The sequence below is a fragment of the Numenius arquata genome, chromosome 3 (assembly GCF_964106895.1).
Source record: "Numenius arquata chromosome 3, bNumArq3.hap1.1, whole genome shotgun sequence".
NCBI classification, from domain to species: domain Eukaryota; kingdom Metazoa; phylum Chordata; class Aves; order Charadriiformes; family Scolopacidae; genus Numenius; species Numenius arquata.
The window spans coordinates 38,349,358-38,369,220 of NC_133578.1; the positions used below are offsets into that span (position 1 = coordinate 38,349,358).

The 19,863-nt window shown below is 39.9% G+C and overlaps 1 protein-coding gene across 1 annotated transcript in view; it reads right to left on the reverse strand.

Annotated features, from left to right (window-relative positions):
• Positions 1-19,863, reverse strand: part of KANSL1L (KAT8 regulatory NSL complex subunit 1 like) — a 67,236-nt gene that overhangs the window by 17,983 nt on the left and 29,390 nt on the right. Inside the window, exons 5-7 of the mRNA XM_074145998.1 lie at positions 17,849-17,970; positions 13,246-13,447; positions 1,788-1,950 (exon numbers count right to left, since the gene is read on the reverse strand). Of these exons, the coding sequence (XP_074002099.1) occupies positions 1,788-1,950; positions 13,246-13,447; positions 17,849-17,970 (487 nt within the window). The remainder of the gene's footprint in view (positions 1-1,787; positions 1,951-13,245; positions 13,448-17,848; positions 17,971-19,863) is intronic.

Genomic DNA, 19,863 nt, shown 5'->3' on the forward strand with positions numbered 1-19,863 from the left:
ACATTAATTCTTTCAAATTAAAGAAAATGACAAATAGACTAGTGGTCCTCATGAGGAGGCAGAGACAGCAAAGTAGACAAAGCACAGACTAGAGCATGAATCCAGCCTCCCTCAAAAGCAAGGACTACATCTGAGCAGGAGATAGTAAGTCTAGCACTTTTTTTTCCTCTCTCGACTATTATTAACAAGGCTAAGGTTGCTTGAAAAGAGAATAAATATTCCTCAAAAGAACGATGTTCTTGGTATTGGAATCAAGCTAAAATAGTATTTTTCTCCTCCATCCTTGCAAAGTGACCAACAGTAACCAGGATGCAATCCACAGCCTTTCCGTTTTTTTTTCTTTTCACGATAATTAGAGTAGTCTTTTTTCTTGTTCAACTTCCTAGTCTCACTTAAAAGTAAGGTAGGAATAAATGCAAGGGGCACGGCCATATATGACTATCCTTGAACAGACTTCTAAAGAAACACTTAAAAAACCCACCCCAAAATATATACACTGTGGTACCTTGCATAGAAGGAGAAGCAAGGAAACAATCTGATTAGTGAGACAAACTGGCAATTCACCCAGGAATTGTGTGGGGACAGCCCTCTGCAGGGATTTGGGAGCTAACATCTAACCCCCCCTGGCTCCTGTCCAGCTGGGCCGTCAGAGTCACAGAGTAAGTGATGGAGAGTGTGTGTAAAGAAAAAAGATTTAAGAAGTGTTTTTCTCTTTTCTCCACAAGAGAGTCCTGCTGACTGGGATATTTGCTGTTGCACTCCTGGAGTGAGTGTTTTCTTCCCCCTATCTGCTCCTCAAAATAAACTCCTCTTTATCCCATACATGGGATGTAAACGCTTGTTAACCTGCAAGAGTTGAGACCTTCTCAGGAATCCATATCCGCACTTGGGTCTTCTCTACTGGCCAGTGATGAGTTCTCCAAACCCAAGACTTACTTTAATCCTTGACTTCCTAATAGCAGGCTTGAGCGTATCCACTGTCATTCTGGGAAGACAGTGGGTTTGATTAAAGACTCAAGCAGTTCCATGGAAGTCCCAGTCTCACATTCAGGATTATTTTGTGGCAAAGTAGTCCCCCAGAACAGCAGAATTTCTGTATGGGTCAGCAACTACCCGGCAATAGGTTTTTTTAAAAATAAAAACCCAACAAAATCCAACAGTACCTGCTGGTATCCAATCCCTTCTGCTGGTAACAGCACTCAATATGCTACTTTGAAGCACACAGTGCTGTCAAGTTGCACCTGCACTAGTTTCAGGACTAGTAAGAGTCAGAAAAAACATCTGCATTATTGTTCAAAATGATTAAATAATCAGATGACAGAAACCATAAATTTCAAAGATCACCAAAACGGCTGACTATCACAAAAACAACTAGAAAAACTAAATAAAGCTTTTTGGGCCTAGTCCAAAGGGCCTGAACTGAAAGTTGCTCATGAAAACAGCAAAACCAAGGTATGGTAGTGCGTTGGCACAAGCACCACCCAAAGGGCTAACGCTGACTCAATTAGAGACAACATAAAACATGCAAAAGTCTCCTTAACCAAAAATGTTCCTTTTGACCAGATTTTCTTAGTTGTACTCATGCTACTCATATGGGAAATCTAGAAGGTGTAGATTAACTTCATCCTGACATTTGAAAAATAAAGTCATAGATTTTGCCAGAGCGAGGTTTTCTGTAAGAAAACTAAGTTCTAAAAGTCCCTCAAAAGAAAAGTTAGTGCATAAACTCTACAGCTCTCACAAGCACAACCACCCTCTGGCAGAGGCATTGCATTTGAGTTTCTTACCTGAAGGGAATGATAAGACCGGATGGAAGGAAGAGTCCAGCTCTTGTACGTAATCTAGTATTCTAGATTCCGTACTGTGCTCACTACTGCTGAAAGTGGAGGCTGGTACCATACATGGTAATGGAGTTTTATATGGAAAGGAGGCATCTCTAGATGGCAAAGTCTGCAAGGATACACAGAAATTAAAGTTAACTTCTCCTTTACTCAATTCCTTCAAATTAGACCAGAAGAAAAAGAAAAGTAATAATCTGAGTGACACTCTTCAATATGACAAGGGGGGAAAAAAAATCCTACAAACTTCAGATAGTCTAAATATGACTTAACCTCCACTTTGATAGACTATGGCACACAATACAAAGAATACAAAAATACCCTTAAATTAGGGCCAGGAAACAGTTGTCAAAGTTTCCAGAGAAAATGTAACATTCTGTATCATTATTCTCATGTATCCTATGACAAACATCACCCTCCTCCCCTCTTAAAATTCCAGTCCAGCACAATAGGCATGATATAGATACACAAACAGAACTAATACCAGACTAAACGCAGGGGTCTCCTCCACTTACCCCCTTAGTCTTAAAGAGTCTACCAATACTGCTTGAAAGTTTGAGCTCCTACATTTTAACGCAAGACACAATATTAAACATTTTGAGTACACTGTATACTTACACAATGCAAGACAGTAAAGTCCTTACCTTGTTATAATTTAAATATCAGATAAGCAACACAAACAAAAGAAGATACAAAGCAATAAATACAGAAAGGGGTGCATTGAGGATTGATTAATAGGTAGTAAGAGGAATTACTAGAAAGAGGAGAGCTGCAAAGAAAGATTGATTTAGCTGCTTATTTGAAAAGCTTGTTAAAGTATGGAAGGTAAAATGATGGATTGCACAGAACTGGTAGGTGTGAAGTAGCAGGACACTAAGGCAGGGTGAAAATGGGCAGGAATAAGCAGCAGAGTGCAGGCAGTACCCTGAGCTCTGAAAGACAGAAGGGAAGAATTGAATGCAATACTACTGCAGTCAACAGAAGTCTGTGCTTCAGAACAAGCTACAAAAACACTGCAGAGAAATAGTGCTGTTTATGCCACTTTCAGCCTTACTGGATACTAGCATTAGCAACCCCAAGGTACCGACGTTTTTAAAGGCTTCCGCTGGCTTTTGATACTCTGCCAAATGCTGCAGAATCCTCTACAGGGGAAGGAAGGGAAGAGGGGCACTGGGGTAATTTGAGTTTCTCAGCCTAACGCTGTGCAAACTGCCACATTTAACATCTCCTGGAAAAGGATTTCAACATTAAAAAAAAAACCTTTAAGAATGAATATAAGAGTGGTCTTGATTTTCTTATGACTTTTTATGGAATGAAGGAAAAACCTCTAGCAGTTGTATCAGAGGCGGGATGATCAAATGAGCATTACTTATATTTTTAGTACTTCTACTCTCTGAATCCAAGAAATCTCTTTCTGCTGTTTCCTCCTGTCTGAAATATTCCAGGCTGTAGCAGTGTCACCCATCTGTTAGTGATGCAGTGATTATGTCCACCACATAAAATCCCCCTTCACTTACTGAAATCAGTTCTTCTGTCAGGTGGCATCAGTATTCACAACCCACACTAAGGGAGAAAATACCCCGTAAAAAAATTCCCCTTCCCATCCCTTCCCTTTTTCTCAATCAACAAATTCCCTAGGCTGTTCTTGTACTGCAGGAACTATTAAAATCAAGTAAGCATGTGATGATGATGGAGCAGAGGAGACCCTGTGCTAGTGGTGGTAGGGATTGTTGTATTTCACTCCTCCCCCCCCCGCCCAGGAAACAGTAACAGTCCTAAATGCACCTTGATCTCCATACACAGCTGCATGCAGAATTATTTTCAATTTAATTTGGAAAGAATTATTTTCTAGCCCAGGACTCCTTCAAATCAAAGTTCTGTTATTTTCCTGTGACAGACATATGGGACTCTTCATCTCTTAAACTTCAAACATCCATGAAGTGTTGGCAGAACTGGGATCTGTGTTTGAAAACACTAGAGGGATAAATGCTAAAGCGAATTTAATGTTTCCCATTATATGGACCATTAAACTAAAGCTTTAAGGTATTTGCTCTACCCTTGATGCAATAAGGGCATGCTTTTCAAAAATGCACAAAAGCGCATTTCCCCTTGATATTTGTTTTTTAGAAATGAACTAGTTTCCTGAATCTCCACTATTTAAGCTGCCACTGCACCCCCTCTGCTTTTTTTTTTTTTTTTTTTACAGAAATGAATCCACGTTACAGTAAATGACAAATCTCTCGTTCTTTAAAAAGAAATCCCCAAACCCTGAGCAGTAAAATCAAATCTATAAAATATATAGGTAAGAGCAGCACATACGGACAACCAGTCTTCTAGTTCTGACTTGCCTTTTCTTGCTTTAATTCACTTTAGTCCCAAACACATTTAGAATATAGCTTAAAGCTAAGCCTGCTCAAAACCATGCATACATGGTCAAATAACCTCCACAATCTCAAACTATTTTGAAACAGTATTAAAATCCAATTGCCAACATTGGAAAGTGCTGTGGTGGGTGTTATAAAACTTTACGCCTGAATTTGTACGTTCTTTCCTTGAATGCTCTGGTGTCAACACCTAACTAATTAGACCTTTCATTAAGTCAGTTCATCATTCAAAAGAAAACAAGGACTTACATAGAAGCAAGAGTAATTTTATTTAAATGGTTGTGAAGGTCCTAGAAAAAAAGCTAAACAATCTACCAGTGCCCATGTTTCTAGCTACTGGATCTGGTTTAAATTTCTGATGGAATAGTTTTCCACTGGAAAATGCTGAATTAGTGAAATCATGATGTTTGTCAGGAATGTCGATTTAATCAACTCTCGATGAAAAGACTTCTGAAGCCCTTCATTCTGGAATGAAAGAGCGTTGCCTTCAACCGTATTGAAACAAAACTGAAGAATGAGTGTATTATTTAATTTATTGGTAAACTAAACTCCTCACCCCTTCCAATTCAGTACATAACAGAGTCTACAACGTGACTGGCTTTTCCAGCAGTTAATTATTGATTTTGTAGCACAACAACAACAAAAAAATCCACCAAAACTCATCTGAACACAACCCCACAAATATAACCATTCAGCCACCGCAATGATAAGTGGTTTCATGAAAACAAAGGCATATAGCTTTTAGGAGAGAGGCCTCTAACAAGCAAGCCTGACTACAATGCGAACCGTTCAGAAAGCAAGAGAGATTACTAAACTCTTATCAATCTTCCCTCTGCTATATTATACCTCATACATCTCCTGGAACATTTTTCTTCATTACTGAAATACAAAACCTCATGCTTCCTGAGCTTAAGTAGATATGAAGAATAACATTACATTAAATCAATTCTACTACAGAAAAGAAAATACACTAAGAGGAAAGCAGAAGCATGCAAGCTTTAAATCTTCAACTAAAATAGCAGCTCTGTTTTAAACGTCCTAAGAAATGGTGTCACCAGCAGAATCTAATTTTGTAGAGTATTATGAGTTTTAATCATCTTGGAATTTTTTTTTTCCCTTAGTACCATTTTACTGGGTCATAGAAAATCTATTAAGCCATTTATTTTGATATTCAAAACAATTCTTGCATTTGCTTGTGACACATTGATGCATTAGACAAAGCACAGCTGGATCATGCCTCTGTTCTAGAAGGGTCAGAAGGCTGCACACTACCAGCCAACCAAACTAATTTGAGTCTAGAAAGCGTGTCGCAATTGAAAAGAAAAATATTTTGTGCTTTCCAGTTAAAAATTCTGAAGTCAATATTCACTTTGTGGTTTCAGCTACTGATGACTAAAACTCCTACCATTTTTGGAAACACGCCTAAGTGTAACAGTACAGAGAGCCACAGTTCAATTACACCAATGTGTATGAATTCAGTAAGTTAATTAAGCTAGCTCAAATACACTCTACTGAATACCTGTCATGTCTACTTCTGATTACTCTTATAAGCCGAAAAAGGCAAGGAACAAGTATTTATTCTCCCTACACACACACACTGAAAACTTTTCAGCAGTATCAAAGAGGAGCTATCCCCCTCAATATTAAAAACTGTTCTTCAGTAAATGAGTAGCCCACTAAATTGCAGTGATTTAATTATGGGATCCAAGAGAACAACTGTGTGGGTGGCTGATGCCTCCTCTTTGAACACCAAACACACTGCTAACTTTTAATCCTCCAGAAGCATTATGTACAGCTCAAACCAAGAGAGCACCGTGTTACCTGCTTGCTTATGCCCTTTAGCATCTGCCTTAAAGGCCAGCTCCCTCCTCCACGGCCTGCCTCTTCTCCACACAATGATCTGCTCTAGGCAGAGCTATGTCCCTCTGGTAGAACATACAGTTACATGAAATGTCTACCTTCACAAGCTAAACATCAGGGGTTCCCTACGCAGGACTTCACCCCAGAATGCTTTTAGGAAACACACATGGATACATGGATTTCACATGGATAGTGAAAGGGTAATCTGAAAGCCCGAAAGACTTTCTCATCAACAGGTCATGGGAGGAGAAGGTGGGCAAAGCATCTAAGATATCCCTGCATGGGAAGGTGCATGACAGACGGTGCCGACAATACGTATTACATGACAGACCCTCCCTCCCAGATGAAGTTTCTAGAGATGTCAAACAGACAAGCCTTTCCCATGCCTTTCCCAGCCTGCAAATCTATACGCAGGTCACATACAGCAAAGCAAGCCGTCCTGGGACGTAAACAAATTTGTCTGCCTCTGGCCTCTCTGAAGCTGTCGATAAGGATAAAATGGCAAGATCCTGTGGCAGAGACCATTTTTTTCAGGAACAGAAACGAGACTTTCATAAAACACTAATGGCAACTTACTTGGCATCAGGCTTGTCTCAAGTTCAGATTTTTAGTTAGTGTCATAAAATGAGTCATAGCTTCTACTGTCCTCAGAGACCACCCACAACCTCTCATAAGTATACATGGGGTTTAGTTTCTGTAATCTTGTTATAAGCCAATGGGAGATGGACTTTCACCTGCTCTGTGGGAAACATATGCCGTCCTCCACATCCTGAAACAAAGACCTTTCAAGGCTAGTGCTGAATCTTTGATCAGTTAAATAAACCAAAAGCAGGAAAGACATATCAACCCACAGGCTTGTATTTTGAAAAGCGTAGAAATTAAGAGTAGATGTGATCAGTAAAACACTACAGAAATATCATAACAAGCTAAAGGTGCAGGCCTATGAAAAGCACACTTCAGGTTTCTCATTCTGGAAAAAAAGAATTTGTGGACTCACTGGCTTGCCATAAACCTCACAAAGGATGGATTTAGATCCACTGCCAGTATAAAGGTGTTCTCCCTTCCTTCCTCCCCAGTAGACAACAGTCTTGTCACACACTCAGAACAGCTGAATGCGTAAGAATACTTCTTTTTTCCCATTCAGGTTTTGTTGATTTTTAACTAATAGAAGACCTTTTTTTCCCCCCCCCCCCCAGCTTCCAGTGTTAAAAAAGTGATTTTATCAACTCTTATTTTCACTTACAAACTTGGTAAACCATAACCAAGTGATTCTCCTCCCCAGACCAGAAGACTGACATATTCACAGAGGTACTACACCATTTTTATTGAAGCAGGATGCATCCTCTTCTTGAAAACAGTTTGCAGGAGACTTGGCAACACAACGACATTCCCTGTATTCATGGCTTTTTAGAAGCCAGCAATGCCAGGAAGCCATGCAGAAGCAGGTGGTGGAGCCAGTATCTAGGGATACCAAGGAGGGGGATGACACCCAGTAGACTCCTTTCAGTGCAACTAAGGGGAAATGACTACTTCACTGTGCGAAGGGCAAAACTTCTAGCTGGCTACCGAAGAATATGCTTGATAGTTACTGCTCTAGACGGTGCCGTTTCTTTAAATTTACAGACTGAGGAAGCTAGAGAAAGCAGTAATTGGTAACAGCCACAAGAATTCACCTCTATCTCTTTAAATGCAAATAAATCACAACGCTGGATAATACGGTATAGGAAATGGGACTGTATTCTAGGAAGCAGGTGCTAAAATATTCGCCCCCAGACAAACATATCACCTGGCAGAAAACAGGGTACAACTTCCACACTATACACAGTATCATAGAATCACAGAATCATAGAATAGTTAGAGTTGGAAGGGACCTTAAAGATCATCAAGTTCCAACCCCCCTGCCATGGGCCAGGACACCTCCACTAGAGCAGGTTGCTCAAAGCCCCATCCAGCCTGGCCTTGAACACCTCCAGGGATGGGGCATCCACAACTTCCCTGGGCAACCTCTTCCAGTGCTTCACCACCCTCACAGGAAAGAATTTCCTCCTAATATCTAATCTAAATCTCCCCTCTTTCAGTTTAAAACCACTACCCCTTGTCCTGTCATTACACTTCCTGACAAAGAGTCCCTCTCCAGCTCTCCTGTAGGCTCCCCTCAGATATTGGAAGGCTGCTATGAGGTCTCCCCGGAGCCTTCTCTTCTCCAGGCTGAACAACCCCAGCTCTCTCAGCCTGTCTTCATAGGGGAGGTGCTCCATCCCTCTGATCATTAGCAGTATGATTAAACACCTTGTCTGCACACACCCCCCTTCTCCCTGTCCCTTGTTCTCCTTTTCTGGTAGCTACAGAGCACTTGCAGATAGCAGACATTTAGCAAGTAAGATAAAGGCTCTGCATGCTGGATATAATACAAATTATAAAAGTGTATATATACTCTTCCCTAAAAATTGAAAATTAGCAAGAATTGCTGAAAGACCTATATGTATTTATCGAGTGGCATCTACAAAAAGTATCACCGGCCCCAGGAGTGCACTGGGAATGCAGCAGGACACACAAACACAAAAAAAAAAAAAAATCACAGAACCGTCATGAGAACTAGATTAAAATAAGAAATCCAAACCCTAAAATTTAAATACTTTTTTCCTATCTGTTTTGGAGTCTTCTGGAGAAGCACTTACTTTTTTCTTTTCTTTTAAACACCACTAAACCAAAGCAGATATTCTTCTGCTCTCACTTAACTCCCATTTGAGACTGAAGAGAAAAAATGTGGCAATACTCAACTGAAAGAGTTGGCAACATTATACCAACTGTTTGCTGTGGTATCTAAACTATAAGTTTTTGCACCTCAATTCCCAACTTTCAGGGTGTTGGCACCTTTGCAAATCTGAATTCTGGTTTTCTCCATGTGGCTCAGTCTACACAACCAACTCTTCCTCCAGCAAGTGGAGGTACAAATACATCGAAACTTTTCAGATTATAAAGAAATGGATAGGACCAAAATTGAGAGTACTCAGATCTCATTGCTCTACTGACTCTTACCTTTATTTATAGCTGTATAAAGTTTTCATACATTAAAACAACATCTAGCTCCTGGTGAGGCATGACTTGGAAAAAAAAAAAAAGCAGAACTAATATCATTAGTTAGGATGTTAAATAAGAAACTAACAAAATATACTGGCAAAACAAATTCCTTGTTACTAAAAAAAAACCCTGCAGCAAGCCACACAGATAAAAAACTAGAAAAGAAAACATCAGGACATGTCAGCTAAGCAAAGACCTCTCAGAGAGTTTCCAACTAGTAACAACACTTGTCTGCTTTAAAACAAACTTAATAGAACTTTCCATTCAGTTCCTTCAAGTTTAGGCAAAAAATAGCCAGAGGCAGAGATACTATAGGTCCTCACTCCAGGAAATGCACCTGCAGAAGCACCCAGGCATTAGACTTTGGAGAATGTGGTGGGAGGAAGCAGTTATAAATGCAACAGCCACTGGGATACGATTCAACTGGAGCTCACATCTTAAAGTCCCGACACTGATCTGCTACTTACAGACTTTCTTGGTTTTAATATTTTGATACTCTTGGCCTTCTTTCTTAGTGTTAAAGCTACACTATGTGCATTTTACAGGAGAAGACATTGACCCAGAGATTGTTTAACTTGCCAGCTTCCAGCCCCTGCCTGCAAGCACGTGTCCTCCTACTAAATCATGCCTGCAGTTTACTCCTTTGTGTTATCCTGCATACAAGTTTTAATATTCTTTCAAAAATCACACTGAAGAAATGCACCTCTACAATCACATCCTCTAGACTGAAGCACAGTCTGTAATCCCAGGGTTTACTGTGCATGTGGATTATTCTGAGTGGCTTATGCACTGAATCACGATCAAGACATGGTGTAAGCTCTTACCAAGCTATTTAGATAATGAAAGACTAAAGATACAAAATAGATTCCATGGCCAAAAGATGACTCAGAGATCATCTGTGGTACTTGAATCGTTCTGAGTTTGGGGACAAGCGGTTTTGGCCCCAAAGGATGTTTAAAGTTCCTGAGGATACTGGATGGTGACAGATAAACCAAACACCCTGCATCCTGTTTTATTTATCCCAGCCACAGTTGTAGATCCGACAGATCTTCTTGTAGAGTTCTATGTTTTCTTTTAGTTGCTCATCTGTGTAACCATTATTTAAATATCAGAGCTGGGGAAGGTGTAGTCCTCTTCAGAAAAGAAACACAGCAAAGTAGAGGACAATATAGGGCATCTCTCAACAGGCACTGGGAGGCTACTAGGTCACTAAATACTCAAGCTTTTGACAGCACTGTAAATGTATGTGGCATGGCAGTAGATAAGAGCAAAAATGTGGCTGTCTTCCCAGTGACCTTATGAACTGACAGATGGGATAGCAGTTCACAGTTTCATACTTTGCTTTTCCTAACATGGATGCTGGGAGGTGGAGGGGGGATGAGCTTCCCAAACAAATCTGAAGAGATGTGAAGGACAATACTCTGAATGCCATTCGATGTTTTTGGATGCCAGTCATCCAAAAACCCCCAAATTCCTCAAAGTTATCCCAGTATTTCTTCATCTCCTACATATGGGAAGCCTTCATTTTGCTGTGATTCTCTGGTCAGAATTCTTTAGTCATCATCTTGCTCAGATTACTCTCTGCAGCAGCATTGCCCATCAGCACTGCCAGGCGCTCGCTCACTGGCTGCTTGAACCAGGCACCGTGAGGAAGCTGGCGCAGGAGCTGTGATGTTCAGAAGATTCAATCTTCTCCTCAGACTTTGGCAAGCTGGTCTCTGTTAACTCCACATCTGCTACAGGAGGTAGCAGCTCTTCCCCAGCTCCAGCTTTCTCTCAGGCCACTGACCTTAAAGAAATGGGGGTCCTCACAGACCACGGTACCAGGAGCTATATAGTATGTAAAACTTGAAGAAATACAGGAGAAGCACTTGCCAGAGATGGCACACTAACATTACATTAAAAATCCAACTATTTTCCATGCTGCGAAGAAGTAACTCCTTTTTTTTTTTTCCCTATGAAAGGCCAGAGGAAATTTGCTGCGTTACTATTGTGAATATAAATGCATTTTCAAGGAAAACTAGGTATCAGTCCCAGAGGCCATTCCCCATTTTGCACCCTTACCCTTAGACATCTGCCTAATCCACCAGTCAGCCTGGGCTGATGGCCAGTATTCTTCCATTACAGGCTAAGCAATCTTATCAACAGCTGGGTAACCAAGTGTAGCAAGTGCAGGACGAAGAAAGTGACAGGGCCTGTTAGAGTAAGATTTCTTGAATGAAATGATACCCTGACGATGGCTCTTAATTCAAAGACTCAATACCCATTTAGGTTTGATTGTCAGAATGTGCTGGAAATGTCCAGTCCAATTTCATCACTCACTTCCCCAGCAGGATCCCTGATACACTGGTTTTAACCAACACTGTGTAAGAGCCTTTGTCCGCTGCTTTACCTTAATTTTGAAAACTTCAATTGAGTTTGGCACTTGAATGAAGTCTGAAGCTGACAGGTTGATTGCTGCCACCACCCCTTATTTTCTCCAGGAAGATGAGCAGAATCTATCTGTAGCACACGACACAGTTCTCCACATGGCCTCTCAGTTAACTTCCCACGGAGAGGACATTAGAAAACAGTTTAAACATAGGGTTTTGAGCTGAGAGCTGCGGTTAAGCATAAACAGCATTCTCTACAGGGGTTTTTACCACGCTGTCTTTGGGGCACCTCTGTATTTCCGGTACAGAGACACTGGAGCTCAGTTAGTTGTAGAAATAAGAGATACCTGAGCCTGCAAGATGCAGACTTCCAGAAAAGCCCATTATTTAGAAGTTGCATCTGAAGTGGAAACCCCTCACGTTTAAGCAGAAAGAAGGGAAGTCCTGCAGTCTTTTGCTGAGGAGCAATCTCCACAGCTGCAAGAAGCACTTGTGGCATTGGAGACATCAGTTGGAGAACAAGGCCTCCAATCTCTTTAAACAGGACATGGATTGGACTGAATGGGAAACAAGGAAGTCCAAGACAGCAACAGCCTCCTTGGTTAATGCAAGGAAGATGAAAAGCCTAAGTGTTTAGAAGGTAGAGCTCCTAAACCCTGATCCTCCACTCCCACACGTCCACCATCAACCCTCCAGGCAGACTGCCATGTCTTTAAGACCCACTGCCAGGAATTTGGGAAGGCAAGCTAGTAAGAAACTGGACAGTTTTCCAATAAAATATCTTGCTAAAACTAGGACACTTCTGCAATTTTGCAGAGGATGCTGAATCAGCACACTCACAAAGAACATCCTTGCAGGGGAAATTTCTCCCCAGACCACTGGTACCCTTAGTAAATCCTGGACAGTTAGCTGAGAAGGCATGGAGATATCTCTCAATGTAACACACTTCTAAAAGGCAAAGTAAAATCAAGAAACTAAAACCGTTTGGGATTAACACTGCTCTAAACAATGAGTTCATACCATCTCTGCTCCTGAATTAGACTGTTACTTTAAGCACCACAGCTAAACTCATTATATATTCTTACCACCAATATGCTATTAATATCAGACATGAACAGTTATGCCTTGCCCTGCACAACAGACTGTGTTTTTTTTTCCCATTTTAAAATATTAATTCCTTTGTAATGCAGAAAACGCTAAGAGTTTTAAAGCATTCATAAAGTGTCACAAAAAAGGCAATATAACTAATCCAGAACAGCAAAAACGGAAACAAGATTAAGATATTGCAATTCAATTTCCTAGAAAATAATGTGCCACCAGCTGTGTAAACTTTCTTGTAGCTAAAACAAATATTCTGAAAACAAACAGGCAGCTGACTTACACTGTAGCATGTTTCCTCAGCAGTCAAGCCTCCCAGTGAAGTTCTCCAGTTGTCTCTTAGACTGTACAAAGACTTTAAAGATAGCCATAGAACAGATTGATTTGATAAGCAGGATTCTGAGCAATCTTTAATTTTTACGTTCAACTCATTAACTCTGAGCTCCTCCTGACACATCTAGTACTCCTGCCACAAATACTATACGCTGCCTGAACATAAAAAATAACTAGCACAGCGTGCGCTATTCTTCTGACATACCAGACAAGACACACGCAGACTCTAGCAGCTGGACTCTTTGGTTTTGTCTCCTGAAGAGAGAGGCAAGGGCCTACCTGCTGATTCCAGTAACAGGCACCGTGCATTCTGTAGAGTTTCCTCTTCTGGAAACTATGAAGCGGCCTTGTGCGGGCAGATGTGCTCACGTTAGCCACGGAAAGAGATCTCAGTCTTGTCCTGTCTCTTCTTCTTTTCTTGATGTGCTGATGATCAAGCAACCAGCTGCTCGAAGAGGATACCTCTCTGTTGTCTGAAGCTCTGCAATTTCACGATTAATGAGTGGAGGAAATACAAAAAGTTAAATACGCTCCATACGCACAGGCTAAAATTTCGTACATTGATTAGCATTAGCTATCTAAGAGAATTTTATAAACACTAAAAGGTTTTCTGAAACAGTGTGCTAAAACAACGTGCTTTGTTTGCTTGTTGATTAATTCTATGTTTGGTCACGAAAGGAAGTTTATTGTTCTTGTTCACCTTTCTGCTCATGAAAACAAATGTCAAGCACATTAACGGTATTTGGTTTTTCCAAATTCAAGAGCTCCCTTTCTAACACTTCTAACACCTATGAGCCCAGTCTGGGGGAAGCTCTCGAGGAGGAGGGGAAGCCTAGCCTGTTTCTCTTTAAGACCCAAAGGCTGGTTAGACCCAGATGATTTGGAACAATGCAAGCTCAGCTCCAGTCACAACGTGACAGGGTCTACACGAACACATGGAAAGCTTTGTTTTAACACTAAATCTCACTCTTACCTGCATTTCCCCAAGTCTATCCCTTTCAAATCCCCCTCAGTGTTAGAGCATCATCCCTCTGCAAGCTTACCTACACGCACATTTGCTGTACTCATATCCTTAGTAATACAGTATGCAATCACAAAAGTTATGTGACAACACAAGGCCAAGAGCAGTAGAAAACTCTATACATATATGCATAACAACCTTAATGACTCTCACCAACCTACAGCCTGTCTGCTAACCAGAACAGGGAACACTGCAAGGTAAGAACTCAATAGGCGGAATGCACTTCGCTTTTATAGGTATCCTGATTTTATTTTGTTGCTGTAACAACACCTGCTTGCAAAGCTGAAGGCTTGCTGCAAAAAGGACTCCAGTGTGCCTTTATTTTAACAATGCTGAAGACCTTGACTGCAAGTCTAAATTGCCTGAGAAGTGCAAGTATAGCAGATATTTTGGCCTTGGTTCGTAACAGGTCACCTGTCTGCATAGATGATTATTTTCTCTTATGAACTTTGTCTGGCAAGTCAGTCTTCTTAGTAAAGTTATAACACACAATAAAACATGAAGTTGAATTTACTACAAGGCCATTTATCAATCTTTTTGACAAGCAGTATTCTTCTCACAGCACATTTTTATTAATAGAAGAGCTTGTTATGAAAGTGTGATTAGACACCATCCCATGCTGTGCTGATGTGGTAACCAGGCTTTACGGGCTTGAATTTGAGCTGTCCTTCTGACACATCGGATGAATCCAAATAAGCAACACAGACTCAATGAAAAAAATGTGCTAATTAAAAAAGGGATGATACAAAATATTTAAAGGCGCACACTAGTAAGTGCCAAGAAAAACCCCCAAATTCTGAAGCATGACATTCTTAGTGCTAACACTGGATTTTTGAGGCTTGAGAGAGAAATACAATGTTTAAAGTCCACGCAAAAGATTTCTTAAAATACTTCCTCCAAATTCTTAAAAACATCTTCTCTGTAATCATCCACCTTGCAGTCAGATGGTGCCAAGCCCAACTTCTCGACTTTCACACACCTCCCTTTTACGTGAAAGACAACTTGGACAGGTAAATTAGAACAAAAAGCTCCTCAGTCTGGCTCCTCAACGTCTGTGATTCCTGCCTTTATTCTGGTGGTCTGCCCAGGTCTTCGATAATCTCTCTTTAGTCTCTGCCAGCTGCTGTATTTACCCTCCTGTGCCTTGCAGTAACGCACAGCTCCATTTTCAAAACAGCAGAGATCTCAGCTCTGTGGCTTGGATCTCCAGTACACAGCAGTATGGTTTTCCTGCCACTTGTGTAAATAGGCTTCCCAGTCAAGGTTTGAGTTATCCATTTATTTTTGATCTTAATTTGAGTGGTTTTCAAAATGTGATTCTACAGTAGAGTGAAATGAACCACTGGCAAATGTAAGATTCATTAACTTGCTGAAACACCCCTTTCAAAGCTCACAGGTTGGCCTTCCTTGCTCTGTATCCTAGCTAAAAAGCAGAGACCTCACTCACAGATACACACATGCAGAGCAAGGCATCAGACAGGCTCTATCTGTACTGAAGCAATCAACTTTCTCATTCCGCTCCCCTCCTAAGAAAGTGGTTATCCCTAGCGCAGGGAACTGCTTCTATGAACATTTACCTTCATAGAATGTATCTGGCTAATCTTGGCATCTAGATTCAATTCAGCAAAGAAAAGCTACATAGTAAAAGGAAGTCACTAATGAAATTAGACCTTCACAAATTCAAGATTACCCACATTTAATCAACCAGGAACTGTCATGCACCACCACGTCCACTGGCAATAGCCCATGTAGCCAACCACACTGCAACCCCATGATTACCAACCTCAAAGCATCTCACACTTAGACCTACTTTAAACATGGACTATTATACCTTTCACATGAAGACCCTACAACTAATTTCAAGAATTTACTTAAGTAAAAATTGCTATAATCCTTTTTATTTTCCTGTTCAAAATCAATCACCTTACTTTTGTTTTGATTTTTATTTCTACTTTCTCAAGTACTTAATACAATCAGAGTGAGCTCTAGAAAAAGTGAGAGGAGAAGCAGCCAAGAAATGAAGTTAACTGTAGTATGTAATTGTCTCAATTAATTGCACACAAAACTACTACGAAACAAAATACCACAAAAACCTGAAACACACTCAAAAAACCAAGAAGTAGAAGGCAGTGAATTTCCCTGCAGGATTCTCATGATAGCCGTTCTATATCATGCTTAATTACCATCTTTAATGAACAGTATTTATTTGTAGACTTCAAAACACTTCACAAGAAGTGAAAAATTAAAATTAGTGATTTAACTGATTTTTAAGATGACATCTAGAAAGCTCTCAAGTCTCTCAGATTCCCTTCCAACATCTAACTCACCAACTCCAGTTTAGAGCTACAGCACTGAAAATATCTTCCCATTCTTCTTCGGGCTTTTATAAATCGTAACTAGAAAACAACCAGCCTTAGAGAGAGTGGTCCATAAGCAAACAACTGTATTGCTCATAAAATGGAAGTAAGACTGATTTTGGACAGGGCCTGATAAATTAGAAGAGAGTGGCTTGAAGTTACATCATTAAGAGTCCCTCATCATGAAGTCAACTTCATACACTCCCAAAAACATTTTTAAAAGCAGGAACCCTTCCTCACCTGTTTCTTTAAGTCACAGATTCAAGACACAGCCTCATAGCAGCCTAAACTATTCTCTTCTTCCACATACTCATCTCTACTAGGAACTGCTATTTCAGGGCTATTTTTATTCCAAAACTGAGAGGAATCCTCTGATTTTCCCCTACATTTTCTGCAAACAACTGATATGTCAGGAGTATGAATGCTACATGACAGGTCCCCTTCATCCTTAAATTTAGGACACAGTCACACAATTGCTTTGGAACAGACGGCAGTTAAAGAAGCTGCACATCCAAGCTGCTCATTATAATCTCTTTGTGGGAGGCTACAGCCTCTGTGGCAAAGCTGCCGAAACAGACGGCATGGCCAGCTCTTCTTGGAGCCGGGAGGCAGGGAATTATGTTCTGCTGCAGACACTGCCATAAACCCGCCAGCTCTTGTAGGGAACACTTTCTTCATCCACCTGATTTTAATTAAGACCTGAGAATAACAGCAACCCCTCCATCCTCACAAAAATCACATTACCAGTATCTCAGGAAAAACATCCTACATACCTAGGTCTTCTGTAAGACAGGACTGTAGTCAATTACCTTAATGATGTTTTGAGACTAATACTGATTACAGCCTGTACTGTATTTTAAAATCTTTGAATAAAGATGGAATTACTAAGAAGTATGGAGTAGTACTGAGAAATATTTTTCTACAATACTAATTTCGAGCTGCTACAGTCATCCTGGAAAGTATATCCATCCAGAAAAAAAGACCATAAATGGAAAAATATTATCTCCAGATTCCTGAAAAAGTAGCTGGCAAAGAAAAATTTGGCCTTGTATTGAAGACTGATGTGCTTAAAATTAATGAAGCTGCCACAAAAAGCTGACACTGACCCATGCTGAGGCACAGTTGACATTGCTTATGAATTCTACTAAACTAGTGAAGTCTAGTTTGTCGTTCTTCCAAAAATAGTTGCACTCGTGATGATAGAATGCATTAAGTCTTAAATAATCAGTAGTAGTACGTTACTTACTGTATCCTTTCATGACTTCACAGATATATTAATCTTTCCAGTACTTAAATGCACGTACAGTGACTGCATACTTTTATGATGTCTTTAAGAAGAAAACAAAATCCTACTACTTTCAACCTTACAAGCAAGACTTGGCTTCTCTTGAAGCTTGCAGAAAGCTGCTCTCTTCCTGTTTTACTACTGTAATATTATCAGTTTAATCTACATAACATTACCAAGAACTAGTCTCAAAAAAAATGTTACCATACTATCGCCTACCTGAACGAAATGCCATTGACCAGCTGTCTGTGCCTACAGGTCTTGGATGAAAGAGATGAAGAAGCTGGAGACAGATTGAGTGGAGCAATTAGGCTGCTGATGATTTCACTTAGTTGCGCACTCTGGAAAAAATAAGAAAAATAAAAGGTAGTCAGACTTTCATTAAGAATCAACAGCTCAAAGGTCCTGGGTTTTTGTCGTTTTCCTACTTAGGATTCCAGTTGTATACATCATGGAATAATCATATTTAGTTTCTTCTCATCAAGTGTGGCATGTTTTTCTTTCACAAGTATTATGTTCAACTGTACAAACCAACAACAACAAAACAAAACCCACACCAACAAAAAGCCAACTCAACCCTGAACAACCAGCCAAGGACATTGTTTATACATTTGAATAAGCAGTACACAAAACGCATTAGTGACTTTAGAATTTTAACCAAAGCTTTTTTAAAAGGCAAAAGAAACCAGAGCATTTCACAGCTGATGTTACAACAGCTGCAGCCCAGAGCTGCTAACTGGCTGAATATTCAACACGCATTTCAACAGCGGAGGGGAAAGGTCCGCCGTCTACTCATTGTACATTTTGTTCACTCGAAGTATTTTTCTTGTTAAAAGAATCCTCTTCATTGCTCACTGTAGACTGACAAAGGTGTTTTTATAAAAGGAAGTGTAACTACAGGAAGACTATTGTAACTACAAACAGAATGGCTAAAATCTTCTGGTATTCCCAAAAACAGCAACAAGGCGGCCCAACCCCACCAAAACCCAGACTTTCAGAACTGCCCCGAAACAAATGCAGCTAATTTGTTAAGGCTAAGAATTACTCCTTATAAAGCAATGAATTGTGGACTGACTCCAGACAACATTTCACAATGATTTTTTTGTTTTAAATGTCAAACCTTAAAGGCTATTCTGACAATAAACATAGCTTTCTTGGACGAAAGTGTGTGCTGCACACTAACCAGAAATTAAATGTATCTGAAATAGCATACTGGTTTTGGTAAAATTTTACATTATTTTGTACAGTTTTCATTCAGAACTAAGATTGTTTAAAACAAAAATTACTAAAGGTCACCCAGTAAGTTTTTGTGACGTTTTGAGGCACTACCATTTATGCAGAAAGAGGCAGAAAAAGTATTTTCCATTTTATTTCAACTCATGTCTTTTCTGTTCATGTTTAAGTGATGCAGTCAGGTAAAAATTTAATGTCAGAATAAAATATTCAGGGATGGATATTAAAGAACAGAAATAGAAAGTCAATTATAAAAGGCCTGGACAAAACAAACAAGATGCCAATAAAATATTTAGCAGATCGATTTAAAAATCTCAACAGAATTCAATCTGTAAGGAGCAAAGTCTCTATTGAATATAAAAGCACCGAAAAAACAGCACACTTCTAAAATGCAAGGAAAAACATACATGTTTTTAAACCGTGGCATAGCTATGAAAAGGACTTGAAAACAGTATTAATAAAAATTGCCTGGCTTGGCGGCTCGGTCACTTTTATTCTTCATGAGTTTTTTGTTCACAAGCAAAATTATTTATTTTTAACTAATAAATACTTTTAACATAGAACTGAAGAAATCTGTGGGAACATCTGTGGATGTACGTCAGCCTACAGCACGGCTACTCCTGACATGAAGAAGCTCAGTCGGTCAAAGTTAAGGTTGATTTACAGAACTGATAGACAAAAAGCAAATCAAACCCCAAAGCTTTTTGTGGTGTTAAGGGAAGAAATCTGATGTAACCTGTGAGATGCCTTAAATGAAGAATATCTTTACTTCAAGTAATTTTCAGATCATTAAAGTTCTTAGACCTCTGTAGCAACTTAGGGACCAGGAAACATACTACTATTACTTTAATTGTCAAATTCTGACTGAAAAGCGGGTTTAATTCTCCAAGTAATCACTTAAAGAGGGGACATTCACCACATTCTAAAAATGCTCTTTGGTTTACCTCGTGCAATTGCCAGCACTGTGTATACAAATTTCCTGTTTCATTGCTTCCTCACTC